The sequence below is a fragment of the Bombina bombina genome, chromosome 6, assembly GCF_027579735.1.
Source record: "Bombina bombina isolate aBomBom1 chromosome 6, aBomBom1.pri, whole genome shotgun sequence".
Classification (NCBI taxonomy): domain Eukaryota; kingdom Metazoa; phylum Chordata; class Amphibia; order Anura; family Bombinatoridae; genus Bombina; species Bombina bombina.
In genome coordinates this window covers 696,592,111-696,611,608 of record NC_069504.1, presented here as the reverse complement: position 1 = coordinate 696,611,608, position 19,498 = coordinate 696,592,111, and the positions used below count along the sequence as shown (strand labels likewise).

The window sequence follows — 19,498 nt, the reverse complement described above, 5'->3', positions numbered from 1 at the left end:
GGTTGCCATTGTAAATCCTGATGAATGTACATTTTTCTTAAGAAGCTTCCAGCTTCTTATCCATGGGGTCCTTGAAAGAAGAGCTATCCTCAAGAGGGATAGTAATTATTTTGGCTAGAGTAGATATAGCACCCTCTACCTTAGGTACGGTGTGCCACGAGTCACGTACAGATTCAGCAATAGGAAACATTTTCTTGAAAACAGGCGATGGGGAAAAGGGAACTCCCAGATTTTCCCATTCCTGAGCTATAATTTCCAACATACGATCTGGAACTGGAAATACCTCTACAGATGAAGGTTTGACATCAAACACTCTGATAAGCTTATTAGACTTCTTAGAAGTCTCAGCGACAGTAGAGTTGGAGTCCTCCAAAGTAGCAAGGACCTCCCCTAAAATTACCCTCCTCTGGATCTGCAGTACTAGCCACACAGTCTCAGAGTCAGAGATCTCACCCTCAGAAGCCAATGAGTAATGATCTTTTTCCGATAACTGAGAGAGACTAAAGCAGACTTAGCAGAGTCAGAACTCTTAGTATGAGATATGTTCTTAGATTTCCTTTTTCTCTTACCAGCCATAGGGAAGGCTGATAAGGCCGCAGAAATTATTTGTGCAGCAAAATCTCCTGGTAAATGCACACCCCAGGGACTTGTTGAGAGGAACCACAGGGCACTGCATGTGAAACTGCTAAAGCTTGGGACGCTTGAGGAGAAAGCTGAGGCATGGTATGGACAACATTATCCTGAGAGACATATGGCTCAGAAAGGGCAACTTTATCCTTAGACCAAATGTTTTGTTTAAGCATCTGAACAAACCTGTACGGGAGGAATGATTTGTGCCTCCAAGCAGTACAAGCATTTGTCAAAAGACATTGATAGATTAGTATCGGGGTCCATAACTAAGGTTCCCAATATCAAATAAACTCAGAACCTTAAAACAAAAATGATGTTCTGTACCTGTAACAAAAAATGAATTTAACAAAAATGTTATATGAAAAGTATTGTTTAAATAAAATCACTAAATCTGCAGCACCTCTATAACCTCAGCCTCTGCTGAGGGCTTACCTCACCGGTGACCAGAGAGATTCCCACAGAAAGGACTATAAGTTGGACTCGCTAATAAATGAAGAAACAAAAACAGTTAGAACGGTTTTCAGATGATTTGACTGCTCTGTAACCAGAAAACGATCCGACACCAAAGTCTCCACTCTCTGATCTGAAGTAAAGTTGAATCGGAAGAGCGGAGAGCGGTCATGTGACCGCATTAGTCAAAAGATAAATGCATCAGAAAAGCGTGCGAGATACGCTACCAGCTTAAAGGGACACTGAACCCAAATTTTGTATTTCGTTATTCAGATAGAGCATGCAATTTTAAGCAACTTTCTAATTTACTCCTATTATCAAATTTTCTTCATTCTCTTTGTATCTTTATTTAAAGAGCAAGAATGTAAGTTTAGATGCCGGCCCATTTTTGGTGAACAACCTGGGATGTTCTTGCTGATTGGTGGATATATTCACCAAACCAATAAACAAGTGCTGTCCAGGGTGCAGAACCAAAAAAATAGCGTAGATGCCTTTTTCAAATAAAGATAGTAAGAGAACAAAGCAAAATTGATAATAGGAGTAAATTAGAAAGTTGCATAAAACTGCATGCTCTATCTGAATCATGAAAGAAAAAAATTTGGGTTCAGTGTCCCTTTAAAAAAACCTAATATAAAATGTCAGTTGGGCGGTTTAGCCCTAAAACCACAAATAAACGATGAAGTTTAGTTACTATAAACGGTGAAGTTTACCATCACTTTAAAAATTACACAGGAACCAAAATTGTATTAAATATGAACATCATAAATCATAATGCAAGTACACTGGATGTGCAAAAATCCAGAGAAATTTATACTTAGAAGTACAAAATACAAAGCGCAACTGTTGTTTTTTACGTAAAATGGGCTGAACATGGGCATTCCATGTGTGTATATGAAATGGTCTCTCAAATCCCAGCGTAATTCAGTAATCTTTTTTACTTTATAGATATCACATTTTTTCTCTCAAACTATAAAGTGGAGCTTTTCTCAAAATACTCAAAACACTAATTACTTTGAAAGTAAAACCTATGCATACAAAAAAAACCTGTGATTTTAAAGGTACAGTGCACTGAAAACACTGTCATTTGATTTGTATTAGGTGTAATACTAAAGTTTAAACATGCACCGTGGTTCTCCCTGTGTACTTTGTTCTCCATTGCAAAGTTTTAAATAGCAGAGACATGAGGGCTGCCCTTGTTAGTGTCTGCGTGGAAATCCACGTCTAGACTGGCACATTTTTTTAGGCTTAGCCTGAGTAATCATATTTTACTTTTAGCCATGTAAGCTTTTCTTCTTTGAATGTGTGTTGTGTGGAAATTGAAAAGTTAAGGCCACAAAAAAACATAATTTATGCTTACCTGATAAATTCCTTTCTTCTGTAGTGTGATCAGTCCACGGGTCATCATTACTTGTGGGATATTAACTGCTCCCCTACAGGAAGTGCAAGAGGATTCACCCAGCAGAGTTGCTATATAGCTCCTCCCCTCTACGTCACCTCCAGTCATTCGACCAAGGACCAACGAGAAAGGAGAAGCCAAGGGTGTAGTGGTGACTGGAGTATAATTTAAAAAATATTTACCTGCCTTAAAAAAACAGGGCGGGCCGTGGACTGATCACACTACAGAAGAAAGGAATTTATCAGGTAAGCATAAATTATGTTTTCTTCTGTTAAGTGTGATCAGTCCACGGGTCATCATTACTTGTGGGATACCAATACCAAAGCAAAAGTACACGGATGACGGGAGGGATAGGCAGGCTCTTTATACAGAAGGAACCACTGCCTGAAGAACCTTTCTCCCAAAAATAGCCTCCGAGGAAGCAAAAGTGTCAAATTTGTAAAATTTGGAAAAAGTATGAAGCGAAGACCAAGTTGCAGCCTTGCAAATCTGTTCAACAGAGGCCTCATTCTTAAAGGCCCAAGTGGAAGCCACAGCACTAGTGGAATGAGCTGTAATTCTTTCAGGAGGCTGCTGTCCAGCAGTCTCATAAGCTAAACGAATTATGCTACGAAGCCAAAAAGAGAGAGAGGTAGCAGAAGCTTTTTGACCTCTCCTCTGACCAGAGTAAACGACAAACAGGGAAGACGTTTGTCGAAAATCTTTAGTTGCCTGTAAATAAAATTTAAGGGCACGAACTACATCCAGATTGTGCAAAAGACGTTCCTTCCTCGAAGAAGGATTTGGGCACAAGGATGGAACAACAATCTCCTGATTGATATTCCTGTTAGTGACTACCTTAGGTAAGAACCCAGGTTTAGTACGCAGAACTACCTTATCCGAGTGAAAAATCAAATAAGGAGAATCACAATGTAAGGCTGATAACTCAGAGACTCTTCGAGCCGAGGAAATAGCCATTAAAAATAGAACTTTCCAAGATAACAACTTTATATCAATGGAATGAAGGGGTTCAAACGGAACACCCTGTAAAACGTTAAGAACAAGGTTTAAACTCCATGGTGGAGCCACAGCTTTAAACACAGGTTTAATCCTGGCCAAAGCCTGACAAAAAGCCTGAACGTCTGGAACTTCTGACAGACGCTTGTGTAACAGAATGGACAGAGCTGAGATCTGTCCCTTTAAGGAACTAGCGGATAACCCCTTTTCTAAACCTTCTTGTAGAAAAGACAATATCCTAGGAATCCTAACCTTACTCCAAGAGTAACCTTTGGATTCGCACCAATATAGGTATTTACGCCATATTTTATGGTAAATCTTTCTGGTAACAGGCTTCCTAGCCTGTATTAAGGTATCAATAACTGACTCAGAAAAACCACGCTTTGATAAGATCAAGCGTTCAATTTCCAAGCAGTCCGCTTCAGAGAAGTTAGATTTTGATGTTTGAAAGGACCCTGAATCAGAAGGTCCTGTTTCAGAGGTAACGACCAAGGTGGACAGAATGACATGTCCACCAGATCTGCATACCAAGTCCTGCGTGGCCATGCAGGCGCTATTAGAATCACTGATGCTTTCTCCTGTTTGATTCTGGCAATCAATCGAGGAAGCATCGGGAAAGGTGGAAACACATAAGCCATCCTGAAGGTCCATGGTGCTGTCAAGGCATCTATCAGGACCGCTCCCGGATCCCTGGATCTGGACCCGTAGCGCGGAAGCTTGGCGTTCTGTCGAGACGCCATGAGATCTATCTCTGGTTTGCCCCAACGTCGAAGTATTTGGGCAAAGACCTCTGGATGAAGTTCCCACTCCCCCGGATGAAAAGTCTGACGACTTAAGAAATCCGCCTCCCAGTTCTCCACTCCCGGGATGTGGATTGCAGACAGGTGGCAAGAGTGAGACTCTGCCCAGCGAATTATCTTCGATACTTCCATCATTGCTAGGGAGCTTCTTGTCCCTCCCTGATGGTTGATATAAGCTACAGTCGTGATGTTGTCCGACTGGAACCTGATGAACCCCCGAGTTGTTAACTGGGGCCAAGCCAGAAGAGCATTGAGGACTGCTCTCAATTCCAGAATGTTTATTGGAAGAAAACTCTCCTCCTGATTCCATAGTCCCTGAGCCTTCAGAGAATTCCAGACAGCGCCCCAACCTAGTAGGCTGGCGTCTGTTGTTACAATTGACCAGTCTGGCCTGCTGAATGGCATTCCCCTGGACAGATGTGGCCGATAAAGCCACCATAGAAGAGAATTTCTGGTCTCTTGATTCAGATTTAGAGTGTTGAATGGAATGAAGGACACGGCATGCATTTTGAAGTTTTGTTAACCTGTCCTCTGTCAGGTAAATTTTCATTTCTACAGAATCTATCAGAGTCCCCAGGAAGGGAACTCTTGTGAGTGGAAAGAGAGAACTTTTCTCTTCGTTCACTTTCCATCCATGCGACCTTAGAAATGCCAGTACTATCTCTGTATGAGATTTGGCAGTTTGAAAGCTTGAAGCTTGTATCAGTATGTCGTCTAAGTACGGAGCTACTGAAATTCCTCGCGGTCTTAGTACCGCCAGAAGAGTGCCCAGAACCTTTGTGAAGATTCTTGGAGCCGTAGCCAGTCCGAATGGAAGAGCTACAAACTGGTAATGCCTGTCTAAAAAGGCAAACCTTAGATACCGGTAATGACTTCTGTGAATCGGTATGTGAAGGTAAGCATCCTTTAAATCCACTGTGGTCATGTACTGACCCTCTTGGATCATGGGCAAAATTGTTCGAATAGTTTCCATCTTGAACGATGGAACTCTTAGGAATTTGTTTAGGATCTTTAAATCCAAGATTGGCCTGAAGGTTCCCTCTTTTTTGGGAACTACAAACAGATTTGAGTAAAACCCTTGTCCTTGTTCCAACCGCGGAACTGGATGGATCACTCCCATTAATAAAAGATCTTGTACGCAGCGTAGAAACGCTTCCTTCTTTGTTAGGTTTGTTGACAACCTTGACAGATGAAATCTCCCTCTTGGGGGAGAGGATTTGAAGTCCAGAAGGTATCCCTGAGATATGATCTCTAACGCCCAGGGATCCTGAACATCTCTTGCCCAAGCCTGGGCGAAGAGGGAAAGACTGCCCCCCACTAGATCCGGTCCCGGATCGGGGGCCCTCAATTCATGCTGTCTTAGGGGCAGCAGCAGGTTTTCTGGCCTGTTTGCCTCTGTTCCAGGACTGGTTAGGTTTCCAGCCTTGTCTGTAGCGAGCAACAGCTCCTTCCTGTTTTGGTGCAGAGGAAGTTGATGCTGCTCCTGCTTTGAAATTACGAAAGGAACGAAAATTGGACTGTCTAGCCTTGGCTTTGGCCTTGTCCTGAGGCAGGGCATGACCTTTACCTCCTGTAATGTCAGCAATAATCTCTTTCAAGCCGGGCCCGAATAAGGTCTGCCCTTTGAAAGGAATATTAAGCAATTTAGATTTAGACGTAACATCAGCTGACCAGGATTTCAGCCACAGAGCTCTGCGTGTCTGAATGGCGAATCCTGAATTTTTAGCCGCAAGTTTAGTTAAATGTACTACGGCATCTGAAATAAATGAATTAGCTAACTTAAGGAATTTAAGTTTGTGTGTGATGTCATCTAGTGTGGATGATTGAAGTGTCTCTTCCAGAGACTCAAACCAAAATGCTGCTGCAGCCGTGACAGGCGCAATACATGCAAGAGGTTGCAATATAAATCCTTGTTGAACAAACATTTTCTTAAGGTAACCCTCTAATTTTTTATCCATTGGATCTGAAAAAGCACAGCTATCCTCCACTGGGATAGTGGTACGCTTAGCTAAAGTAGAAACTGCTCCCTCCACCTTAGGGACCATTTGCCATAAATCCCGTGTGGCGGCGTCTATTGGAAACATTTTTCTAAATATAGGAGGGGGTGAGAAAGGCACACCGGGTCTATCCCACTCCTTAGTAACAATGTCAGTAAGTCTCTTAGGTATAGGAAAAACGTCAGTACTCGTCGGTACCGCAAAATATTTATCCAACCTACACATTTTTTCTGGGATTGCAACTGTGTTACAATCATTCAGAGCCGCTAATACCTCCCCTAGTAACACACGGAGGTTCTCAAGCTTAAATTTAAAATTTGAAATGTCTGAGTCCAGTTTATTTGGATCAGAACCGTCACCCACAGAATGAAGCTCTCCGTCTTCACGTTCTGCAAACTGTGACGCAGTATCAGACATGGCCCTTGCATTATCAGCGCACTCTGTTCTCACCCCAGAGTGATCACGTTTACCTCTTAGTTCTGGTAGTTTAGCCAAAACTTCAGTTATAACAGTAGCCATATCTTGTAATGTGATTTGTAATGGCCGCCCAGATGTACTCGGCGCTACAATATCACGCACCTCCTGAGCGGGAGATGCAGGTACTGACACGTGAGGCGAGTTAGCCGGCATAACTCTCCCCTCGTTGTTTGGTGAAATATGTTCAATTTGTACAGATTGACTGTTTTTTAAAGTAGCATCAATACATTTAGTACATAAATTTCTATTGGGCTCCACTTTGGCATTAACACATATAGCACAGAGATATTCCTCTGAATCAGACATGTTTAACACACTAGCAAATAAACAGCAACTTGGAAATACTTTACAAAGTAATTTACAAATAATATGAAAACGAACTGTGCCTTTAAGAAGCACAGAAAAATATTATAACAGTTAAAATAATTAAGTTATAGCATCAATCTTTGTCAGAATATACAGTTTTAGCAAAGGATTGTTCCCCTCAGCAAATGATAACTAACCCAGGCAGCAGAAAAAAATACACAAATAAACGTTTTTTTATCACAGTCAATACAATCAGCACAGCTGTGCTGTAATGATTACTTCCCTCAAAAAAGGCTTTGGAGATCCCTGAACTCTGTAGAGATGAACCGGATCATGCAGGAAGAAAATGAATCTCTGACTGAGTTTTTTCTGATGCATAGTGAAAGCACCAAAATGGCCCCTCCCCCACACACATAACAGTGAGAGGGATCAGTGAACTGCTCTAATTTAAATCAAAACTATTGCCAAGTGGAAAAATAGTGCCCAAAACATTTTTTCACCCAGTACCTCAGAGAAAAAAACGTTTTTACATGCCAGCAAAAAAACGTTTTACCTCAATAATTAATTGTCATTTAAAACCTATTGCAAGTCCCTGCAAATTAGGTTAAGTCTATGTATACAGTCTAAAAACCAGAGAAGTATAAAATATACATACATGACAGCCTGATATCAGCTACATCTACTGCATTCAAGGCTGGGTTTACATTATAACGGTATGGCAGGATTTTCTCATCAATTCCATGTCAGAAAATAATAAACTGCTACATACCTCTTTGCAGATTAATCTGCCTGCTGTCCCCTGATCTGAAGTTTGCCTCTCCTCAGATGGCCGAGAAACAGCAATATGATCTTAACTACTCCGGCTAAAATCATAGAAAAAAACTCAGGTAGATTCTTCTTCAAATTCTACCAGAGAAGGAATAACACACTCCGGTGCTATTATAAAACAACAAACTTTTGATTGAAGATATAAAAACTAAATATATCACCATAGTCCTCTCACACATCCTATCTAGTCGTTGGGTGCAAGAGAATGACTGGAGGTGACGTAGAGGGGAGGAGCTATATAGCAACTCTGCTGGGTGAATCCTCTTGCACTTCCTGTAGGGGAGCAGTTAATATCCCACAAGTAATGATGACCCGTGGACTGATCACACTTAACAGAAGAAAAACCTCTCAGCCTCACTTTACCTTTTTAAAGGGACATAAAACCCAACATTTTTCTTTCTTGAGTCAGACAGGGAATAACATGTTGAATACCTTTCCAAATTGCTTCTTTTATCCAATTTGTTTAGTTATCTTGATATCCTTTATTGAAAAGTTACCTACGTGGGCTCAGGAGCTAGCTGGTGATTGGTGGCTGCACATATATACCTCTTATGATTGGCTTACCAATTTGTTTAGCTCCCAGTAGTGCATTGCTGGTCCTTCAAGAAAGGATAACAAGAGAATGAAGCAAAATTGAAATATAAATAAATTGGAAAGGTTTTTTTATTAGCAATGCAGGGTCTCTTTCTGAATCATGAAAGAAAAAAAAATTGTGATTCATGTCCCTTTTAAAAAAAATTTTTTAAAAAATAATACAGATTCACTAATCTCATTAATTTGGTTGTTCAGAATGCAGGGGGGGGGGGCATGAAATATAGCTCTACAAATTGTCCTGTCCTTTTGCTGAACATATACACACTTCCTTCCCACCCCATCTGTTACCCTCACAAACATATATAAAATACATTTACTTACCTGTCTGAAAAGTCTTTGTCTGAAAGTGGCAGAATGCAGTTTCCTTCAATGCTTTCTTCTGCCCTGTGTGCTCCTGTACCCTACTCACATATTAACTTTGGTTTGGCAAGAAATGTGCATGTAGCTAATCCAAAACACACAGAGGAATACCACACAGGGTAGTGGAAAATGGCAGACATAGCATTTTCAATCAAAGAAGAGTTTATGGTTGATTTCCATTCATCCACTAGTCCCAGAATAATAAGAAATTGCAGAAATCTAGTAACTTTTTTCTTCTTCTTCCCCGATTGGTAAATAATTCTACACACAAACCCTAAGCTTTACCTCTAAACAGTGTCTGGGCTCCACCTCCACAGGTTTTCCTGCGCTCATGCTCTCTGTGAACCAGGTGACATCTAGAAGATGAGGAGTCCCCTCTGCTTTCTCATAGTGCACTGAACGGCCAGTTTGTTTCTCAATCCAAGCCAGCACCTCAGAACAAGTGTTCTGCTCTGAGACGATATGTGTGACTGCATCACTGCCGAGAGAAAGAACAGATTATGCTCAATATATTATAGCCTCAGTAGTGTATCTGACGATAATCAACAAACTCTTCTAGTATGCCCATGATACTGCTCCATCAGGTAGTCTTATCGTGTATGTTCCTAAAACTGTATTTGCCCCTTCCCCTTTTGCTGAAGGATTGTTTACAGTATATAAATATGCCCTTAAAGTGCCCTTCCCAAAGACAAAGGGATACGAAAGCCAATTTTTTTCTTTCATGATTCAGATACAGCATACAATTTTAAGCAACTTGCTAATTTATTCCTATAATCAATTTTTCTTTGTTCTCTTGGTATATTTATTTGAAAAGCAGGAATGTAAGCTTAGGAGCCAGACCATTTTTTGTTTAGAACCTGGGTAGCACTTGCTGTTTGGTGGCTAAATGCTTGCTGATGGTGAATAAACGACGCTGCTGTCCCGGGCCTTCCCCTGCCACGAGAGCGGGGCATTGCAAAAATAGACCGGCAGAGTTACCGATGCATAGAGAGCCTCTCTTCGGTCCTCTCTGCATTGGACATTGATGGTGCCGATCGTTGGTGGCGTGGGAGGGTTAGGAGGTAGGCGGCCCATCGCTGGAGGGGGATGGGAGGGGCGAGAGTGGGTGGGACCGCTACACTCCTCAAAAAAAAAAAAAACTTAGAGTGGCAGGGAGAGGGAAGAAGGGAGAGGGGGCTCCTATAGTGCAGGGGGGATTAGAGGGTGGGTAGACTATCTGGGAGAGGGAGCAGCTACACTACATAAGTACCTAAGATGGTGGAAACTAGTTGGGGGGGTTAGAAAGCTTTTTGGGAGGGATCAGGGAGGTGGGACAGTAAGGGGTTAATCCTACACTGAAGAAAATAATAATAATAAAAAATAAAAAAAACATCTAAAACTGCATATTGGCAGACTTTTTGTTAAAGGGACAGTCTACACCAGAATTGTTATTGTTTTAAAAGATAGATAATCCCTTTATTACCCATTCCCCAGTTTTGCATAACCAACACAGTTATATTAATATACTTTTAACCTCTGTGATTATCTTGTATCTAAGCCTCTGCAAACTGCCCCTTTATTTCAGTTCTTTTGACAGACTTACAGTCTAGCCAATCAGTGCCTGCTCCCAGATAACTTCACGTGCACGACCACAGTGTTATCTATATGAAATACGTGAACTAACACCCTCTAGTGGTAAAAAACTGTTAAAATGCATTTTGTAAAGAGGTGGCCTTCAAGGTCTAAGAAATTAGCATATGAACTTCCTAGGTTAAGCTTTCAACTAAGAATACCAAGAGAACAAAGCAAAATTGGTGATAAAAGTAAATTGGAAAATTGTTTAAAATGACATGCTCTATCTGAATCATGAAAGTTTATTTTGGCCTAGACTGTCCCTTTAATTCTTCTTCCCTATCAATTCTCAAACAAAAGATTAGTTAAACTGCTGCATTATTTTTAACAAAATCTTATAATTTCACATTATATTTCAACTTAGCTCAGTTTCTTTCATGCAATTGGCAAGAGTCCATGAGCTAATGCCGTATGGGATATACAATCCTACCAGGAGGGGCAAAGTTTCCCAAACCTCAATATGCCTATGAATACACCCCTCACCTCACCCACAATTCAGTTTTAAAAACTTTGCCTCCTATGGAGGTGGTGAAGTAAGTTTGTGCTTGATTTATTATCGAGTTTGGAAGACTTATATTTTACGGTGTTCTTCTCATAAATTCTCCTGGCATTCTTTTAGAATTCCTAGAATTGTACAGTTTCTTCAGGATGGTTTGGATAAAGGTTTGTCTGCAAGTTCCTTGACGGGACAAATCTCTGTTCTGTTTTATTTCACAGAAAGATTGCTAAGCTTCCTGATATTCACTGTTTTGTACAGGTTTGGTCCGTATCAAGCCTGTCATTAAATCAATCTCTCCTGCTTGGAGTCTTAATTTGGTTTTGAAAGCTTTACAGGCTCCTCCTTTTGAGCCTATGCATTCTTTAGATATTAAAACTACTTTCTTGGAAAGTGTTGTTTTTTTTTTGGCTATCTCTTCAGCTAGAAGAGTTTCTGAGTTATCTACTCTCTTTCTTGTGAGTCTCCTTTTCTGATTTTCCATTAGGATAAGGCAGTTTTGCGGACTTTATTTAAATTTTTACCTAAAGTTATGAATTCTAACAACATTAATAGGGAAATTGCTGTTCCCTCTTTGTGTCCTAATCCTAAGAATTCTTTGGAGAGATCCTTACATTCTCTGGATGTTGTAAGAGCTTTGACATATTATGTTGAAGCTACTAAAGATTTCAGGAAGACTTCTAGTCTATTTGTTGTCTTTTCTGGTTCTAGGAAAGGTCAGAAAGATTCTGCCATTTCCTTGGCATCCTGGTTAAAGCTTTGGATTCATCAAGCTTATTTGGAGTCGGGTCAGGCCCCGCCTCAGAGAATTACAGCTCATTCTACTAGATCAGTTTCCACTTCGTGGGCTTTTAAGAATGAAGCTTCAGTTGATCAGATTTGCAAAGCAGCAACTTGGTCTTCTTTGCATACATTTACTAAATTCTACCGTTTTGATGTATAGTATTTGCCTCTTCGGAAGCAGTTTTTGGTAGAAAAGTTCTTCAGGCAGCTGTTTCAGTTTGATTCCTCTGCTTATGTTTTAAGTTTTTTATTTTCAATTATGAGAAAAACGTATTTTTTTGGATGTGGATTTAATTTACTCAGCGGAAAATTGCTGTTTTCATTTTTATCCCTCCCTCTCTAGTTACTCTTCTGTGGAGTACCACATCTTGGGTATTACTAGCTCATGGACTCTTGCCAATTACATGAAATAAAACATAATTTATGTAAGAACTTACCTGATAAATTCATTTCTTTCATATTGGCAAGAGTCCATGAAACCCTCCCTTTTTATGGTGGTTATGTTTTTTTGTATAAAGCACAATTATATTTACAGTTCCTTTTTTTATGCTTTTTACTCCTTTTTCTATCACCCCACTACTTGGCTATTCGTTAAGCTGAATTGTGGGTGTGGTAAGGGATGTATTTATAGGCATTTTGAGGTTTGGGAAACTTTGCCCCTCCTGGTAGGATTGTATATCCCATACGTCACTAGCTCATGGACTCAATATGAAAGAAATTAATTTATCAGGTAAGTTCTTACATAAATCATGTTTTTTCAATCCAACTCCTCCCATCCAGTTCTTCCTGTATTTCTACCGCATTGCGTATAGAGCGGTCCCGCCCACTCTAAAATGTAGTTGAAAAGAGCGTTCACGAGGAGTACTCTATTTGCGCATGCGTTTACCACGGTCGTGCTAATATGCGCATGCGTTCCATAATGCTTACACAATCGCTATCGGCACCGTGATTTTCAGTGCGCATGCGTCCTTACAGCGTATCTTGCAAATGAGTGCTGATAATTTCTGTGCATGCGAGAGTCGTGGATGCGTATTGCTTCTGAACCGGTCTTCAGTTTATGAACACATGCGCATTAACATTGCGTGACGTTTAAGAAAAGGGGCTGAACGCCCTGTTGGGCGGAGGAAGCAAGTAAAAGAATTGTCGGTAAATAACTGTATAATTCAATTTCAGGTTAGTTTGTAAAAAAAAAGATTAATTAAAGTACACTTTATTTTTGGTGATACACAATATGAGAATGAGTGATCCCATTGAGTTTACATCCACTTTAAGATGGGGTGACCAGTGGGGGGTGGGGGAGGTAAGAGAGCTGTTTTAGAGGGATCAGGGAGGGATCATGGGGTGGCAATAGTCAGGTGGGAGCCTAACCTCTACACTAAAGCTAAAATTAACCTCACAAGCTACCTAATTAACCCCCTCACTGTTGAGAATAAACGTGGTGCGCAGCTGCAATTAGCGGCCTTCTAATTACCAAAAAGCAATGGCGAAGCGACATATGTCTGAAATTTCTGAACAAAGGGGATCCCAGAGAAGCATTTACAACCATTTGTGCCATGATTGCACAAGCTGTTTGTAAATAATTTCAGTGAGAAACCTAAAGTTTGTGAAAAAGTAAACTATTTTTTTTTATTTGATCGCTTTTGGCGGTGAAATGGTGGCATGAAATATACCAAAATGGGCCTAGATCAATACTTTGGGTTGTCTACTAAAAAAAAAAAATATATAGTTTTGATAGGTAAATATAATTAAAAAAAAAAAAGGTTCTATCTCTGTTTAAATGTAGTGATGGCAAAAATGATAAAAATGCTCTGGTCTTTTGGGGAAGTCAGACTGAAATGCCCAGTCCTTAAAGTGAAAGTAAATTTCTATGCTCAGCAAAACACGGATGTATTCTATAACAATAGTATATTGAGACCGCTATGTTTTTTATTTTTTTCTATTACTGATTCTATATTTTATTTTAATATATCTTTTGATTACTGTCATTAGCCTTACTCCGCCCATCCTCCACTTCCTATATTTTGCTGCCTTTACATATAGAGCGGTCCCACCCGCTCTATACGTAGGAGAAATGCGCGTTCACGGTAATGGAACGCATTGCGCATGCGCGAATTTCGATCATCCTGTGTTCAAAGCGCATGCGTCCACAGAGTTAGAAACATAGTTTTTAGTCTTCCAGTTATAAAGCGCATGAAAGCTTGATTGAAATATAACCCTTATACTTACAGATCGATAATATTCGGCTGTGCTTGTATGTTGCGATAAACAGCTATGCGCATGCGCTAATTGTGAACGCGCGCCCAACATAATAATGGGTAGAAGAGCTTCGACGCATGCGCAATTTATCCGATAGTGTGATGACGTAGCATCACGGCCGCCGATCGGCCAGAAAGTCCATAGGACAATAATATACACGTGAGCTGGAAGTGAATTAGATCTGTAAAAACGGGCAGAATTGAAAATAGGAAATATTGGACTTTATTTGCGACGAAAAAGGTATTAAGATGTAACTTTAAAAAAAATGATGAATTAAACTACTATTATTTTTAACTAAACTGTGTATAGCAGATCAGGTAAGTTTACTTTCACTTTAAGGGGTTAAATACTACCATAAACATGAAACTTGATTCCAAACAATGAAGCATACAAACCTGTGCAACAAAAATAGCTGTACATAAACGTAACATAGGTATTGGCCATAAAGGATGGTTTTATTTGTGCTTCTAAAATAAACCCATCCTTTTTGACCACTAGTTAGCCAGAATAACTATTCTGAAAAAAATAGTTGGGCCCCATTAAATTAATTGATAATGAGATTTGTTGACAGCTATTTTTATGATCAAACTTACCGATTAGTTGTTGCAGCCCTAAATATATTACAACATGCTTCATTATTTAGGTAGTTTAATTGAAATAGAAATTCTTTTTGTACTAAACAGATATAGTTTATAGTGTTTGTTGCTACTTTACTGCACATTTTTAAGTTTACTTTGCCAGTGTGTGGTATTTATATTTTAGGACATGTGTCTGACAATTTAGCACACATTTAGTATATTAAGACTACAGATCGCTTTAGCTGTACCTATACTCTGATGTTACACAGAACCCCTTCCCCTGGGCCAGTACAGTGAGGAAGTTTCTCCTTGCAGCTCCCATCCTGCGCTCCACCAGGAAAACACAGACTTCTGGGAACAAAGTCACAGGAGGAGTTAGACTCCCGGTTATAGGGCCACCCTTCTTTCTTCTTTTCAGAGGAATAAGAGACATCACGGCATCTGAACATGAGGGATACATACACGTCAGTGTAGAGTTCCTAAAAAACACTTTATAAAGTCATAAAATCTAAACTTGCACCGATAAATCCCCCTACATACGGTAAAAAATGCCTCCCTTTAGATCTCCTCTAAACACTATACATGATTTTATCACCCATATGTACTATTCACAAACTATAAATCCCTGTATATATTTAATTACCCATTAGTTTCTATACCAGATAATGATTCTATTATAGATCATTTCAACACCTACACACTTTATATTTTGACTCACATAGCTGTTTTATGCCTTCTACATGTGCCAAATGTATATGATGACACTATGAGACCAGTAATATGCACGGCCCCCTTATAGCTCCACAGTATCAGTGTTGGCCAACATGTCCTATTTTCAGCTGTAACAGTAAAAGCACAATCTATGTGCTAAATTTACAGTATATTTTCTGAGAATTACAACGGCATAGACAATTAAAAAGAGTGTGGATGTGTTTGGTAAGGTAATAGACCAGTAGCGTGTAGTGGTAAACATTTGTCAGGATCAGGTTCTTATGCTCCGTGGAATAGGCTGTGCTTGGTAAGTAAAACCTTCAGAAGATTGCCCTCTTCTTCTATACATTGTGCCCACAGAAATACTTACTCTATGCTGCCATTACAGATATAACTAATGAGTGCTATAAACACTTCCTGCTATAACTCCCAGTCTATGAGCATAAAGCCTATAGACCTCTCCTATGTGCTGTTAAATAAAGGTACATGAAACCCTACTTTTTTCTTTCATGATTCAGAGTATGCAATTTCAAACAAATTTCCAATTTATTTATATTATAAAGTGTGCTTCAAACTTTTAGTATCCTTTGTTGAAGGAAAAGCAATGCACTTCTGGAAGCTAGCTAATTAAATTGGGTGAGTCAATGACAAGAGGTATACAAACATTTTTTAAACCACAGAAAGGACCATTCCTGATCAGGACATGGCTTGCGACCCCATTAGGAGTGCAATATACTGTACATGTTGCCAACTTTAACCTGCCTTGTCCTGCACAGCTGCGCAGGGGATACAAACATACGGCTAGATTATGAGTCTTACGTTAGCCTTAAAAAGCAGCGTTGACAGGTCCCAACGCTGCTTTTTAACGCCTGCTGGTATTACGAGCCTTGCAGGTACAGGTGTACCGCTCACTTTTTCGTCCAGACTCGAAAATACCGCAAATTTACTTACGTCAATTGCGTATCCTATTTTTTCAATGGGACTTGCATAGCGCCGGTATTACAAGTCTTCAAAAAAGTGAGCGGTAAACCCTCTCCTGTCAAGCCTAGTACCGCATTTAAAAGTCAGTAGTTAAGAGTTTTATGGTCTAACGCCGTAGCATAAAACTCTTAACTAAAAAACTAACTAACACCCATAAACTACCTATTAGCCCCTAAACCGAGGCCCCACCCACATCGCAAACACTAAAATTAAATTGTTAACCCCTAATCTGCCGAACCGGACATCGCCGCCTTTGCCACACTCCTGCCTCGGAAACACTAGTTAAATTTTATTAACCCCTAATCTGCCACCCCTAACATAGCCCAGACCTACCTACATTTATTAACCCCTAATCTGCCGCCCCCAACGTCGCCGCCACTATATTAAAGTTATTAACCCCTAAATCTAAGTCTAACCCTAACACCCCCCTAACTTAAATATAATTTAAATAAATCTAAATAAAATTACTACAATTAACTAAATTATTCCTATTTAAAACTAAATACCTATAAAATAAACCCTAAGCTAGCTACAATATATCTAATAGTTACATTGTACAGTATGCTGTATGCCCTATATTTCTTCTCAGCTCTGTATGGCACAAACAATTCTAGTGCTTGCTTTCTGTACAGTACCACTGTAAAGCAGCACAAACAAATTCTATATGCTTCTCTTCAAACACATCGAGAGACACTATTTCCTGTATGCACATTTTACACATACAGTATATACAATGAATAATCACCCAACTTATGCAGTGTAAGAAGCCTATAAATATATTATCCCTGCGTTTTCCTACAGACAATTCATGCATCGCCTCTATACTATAGATAGAGTTTCAATCACTGACTGAAAAGTTAAACACATTATTACCTCTACATTACAAACATTAGTCCCTGCCCTTAAACTATAGGCAACTATGCAGTTGCAGTATTGTGCCTCACTGCCTCAACTCTGTACTACAGTAGTACTACCCTATATACTCGCTACTCTATACACTGCCCAGTTCTTAGATTACACTAATATGCAGCGTTCTTTAGGCTGTTACTGTTTTTAATCAATCGCTCCCTGATCCCACAAGTGTTTCCTGCTACAGATATTACTGTACTACTATCACTGTACCTTTCCGCTGTCAGTGCAGAATGCGGTCTCACGGGCGCGCTGTTCTACCTTCTTCACTACAGTAACAGCTCTTACAGAAAACCAAGCTTCCGGTGCTCAACCAAACCTTTTATGCAAATATCTCCGGTACCGCGGCGCCCGCCCAACTGTGCGTGACAATTGTCTCACTCTCTCCTTCTAGTTCTATTACTGTAGTTGATCTCAAAAAAATTACAGTGCGTGGCCGTGTAAGCACACGTTCTTCCATGCAAATAAACAGCATGTGATGTACCTGCATCGCGCCTAATAAAATAATTTGCAGAGACAGCTTTTCTAGAAATTTTGAGAATATGTCTTTGTTTACTCTTCAGGACAGCAGTGCTAAAGATGCAAGACCCCCCCTATAATTAGACGCATAGGAAAATAAACGGGCAGTTAACCATTTAAAATTGTTTGTAATATAAAATGTTTAATTATTCGTAGTTAAACATCTTATACACTTGAATTATTTATTTTGCCATACTCCTATAAAATTAAAGCACCATGATACATAAACACTTGAAAGTGCTGCATCATAGCTGCAAAAAGCTGACTAGAAAGGGGCTTTATTATGGCCTAGGCCAACAAGGCCGGTGCCTAGTGTAGCAGATTTGGGAGGGGCAGCACATCTGTCCTATCCTCTCTCTAAAAGTCAGCACACAGTACAGTGAGTGATAAAGTGCAAGCTTTTACAGAGAAGGCAAGGCATGTGCGCTGATTAAGGTCGCTCTTCACAGGCAGTGCTCCTTAATTTAGTGCCGCCGGCATTTTTGCAGTGGAAGCGTTCTTGGTTGAGAAACTTGACCAGGGATATGCTTCCAAGGTGAGGCTGGAGGAGAAGACCTTGTGCCGATATGCTGCCTCCCCTTGTCAGCTGTGGTGGGTCTGCGAGCGCAGTGCTTATTGCAGGTCTTAGCCGCTAACAGACTGGATGCGTCTGTGCACTGCTTAGATCAGCTTGTGATGTCTAATCATAAACTTTCAGCGCAAATGTATGTTAGCTACTAATAGCTAGCTTTCTCTGCATTCATGTGATGTCTAATCGTAAACTCTCAGCGATAATGTATGTTAGCTACTAATAGCTAGCTTTCTCTGCATTCATGTGATGTCTAATTGTAAACTCTCAGCGCTAATGTATGTTAGCTACTAATAGCTAGCTTTCTCTGCATTCATGTGATGTCTAATCGTAAACTCTCAGCGCTAATGTATGTTAGCTACTAATAGCTAGCTTTCTCTGCATTCATGTGATGTCTAATCGTAAACTCTCAGCGCTAATGTATGTTAGCTACTAATAGCTAGCTTTCTCTGCATTCATGTGATGTCTAATCGTAAACTCTCAGCGCTAATGTATGTTAGCTACTAATAGCTAGCTTTCTCTGCATTCATGTGATGTCTAATCGTAAACTCTCAGCGCTAATGTATGTTAGCTACTAATAGCTAGCTTTCTCTGCATTCATGTAATGTCTAATCGTAAACTCTCAGCGCTAATGTATGTTAGCTACTAATAGCTAGCTTTCTCTGCATTCATGTGATGTCTAATCGTAAACTCTCAGCGCTAATGCATGTTAGCTACTAATAGCTAGCTTTCTCTGCATTCATGTAATGTCTAATCGTAAACTCTCAGCGCTAATGTATGTTAGCTACTAATAGCTAGCTTTCTCTGCATTCATGTAATGTCTAATCGTAAACTCTCAGCGCTAATGTATGTTAGCTACTAATAGCTAGCTTTCTCTGCATTCATGTGATGTCTAATCGTAAACTCTCAGCGCTAATGTATGTTAGCTACTAATAGCTAGCTTTCTCTGCATTCATGTAATGTCTAATCTTAAACTCTCAGCGCTAATGTATGTTAGCTACTAATAGCTAGCTTTCTCTGCATTCATGAACCCACAGAGTAAATAGTAAACGGACACTTAAAAGTTTAATTACTTGAATAATGGTAATTACTGTATGTTGTTGCATGTAAAGGGCAGTGATTGTTTCAAAGTGTCTTCTTCTTTCCCTCCCTTCCTCTCTCCCTTCTTTCGCTTTCTCCCTCAACTCACTCTCTCCCTCGACTCACTCCCTTCTTTCCCTCCCTTCTTTCTTTCTCTAAACTCCCTCCCTTG

At 40.0% G+C, this 19,498-nt stretch overlaps 1 protein-coding gene across 2 annotated transcripts in view; it reads right to left on the bottom strand.

Annotated features, from left to right (window-relative positions):
• The window catches only part of LOC128663468 (DNA-directed DNA/RNA polymerase mu), a 146,784-nt gene extending 129,261 nt beyond the window's left edge, over positions 1–17,523 (bottom strand). The window contains exons 1-3 of one of the 2 annotated variants that reach the window (XM_053717812.1): positions 17,373–17,523; positions 14,807–14,999; positions 9,120–9,312 (exon numbers count right to left, since the gene is read on the bottom strand). In XM_053717812.1, coding sequence (XP_053573787.1) covers positions 9,120–9,312; positions 14,807–14,991 — 378 coding nt within the window. In that variant the 5' untranslated portion in view covers positions 14,992–14,999; positions 17,373–17,523. The remainder of the gene's footprint in view (positions 1–9,119; positions 9,313–14,806; positions 15,000–17,372) is intronic. The other variant, XM_053717811.1, reaches the window with a different exon arrangement.
• Positions 17,524–19,498: the final 1,975 nt, after the last annotated feature.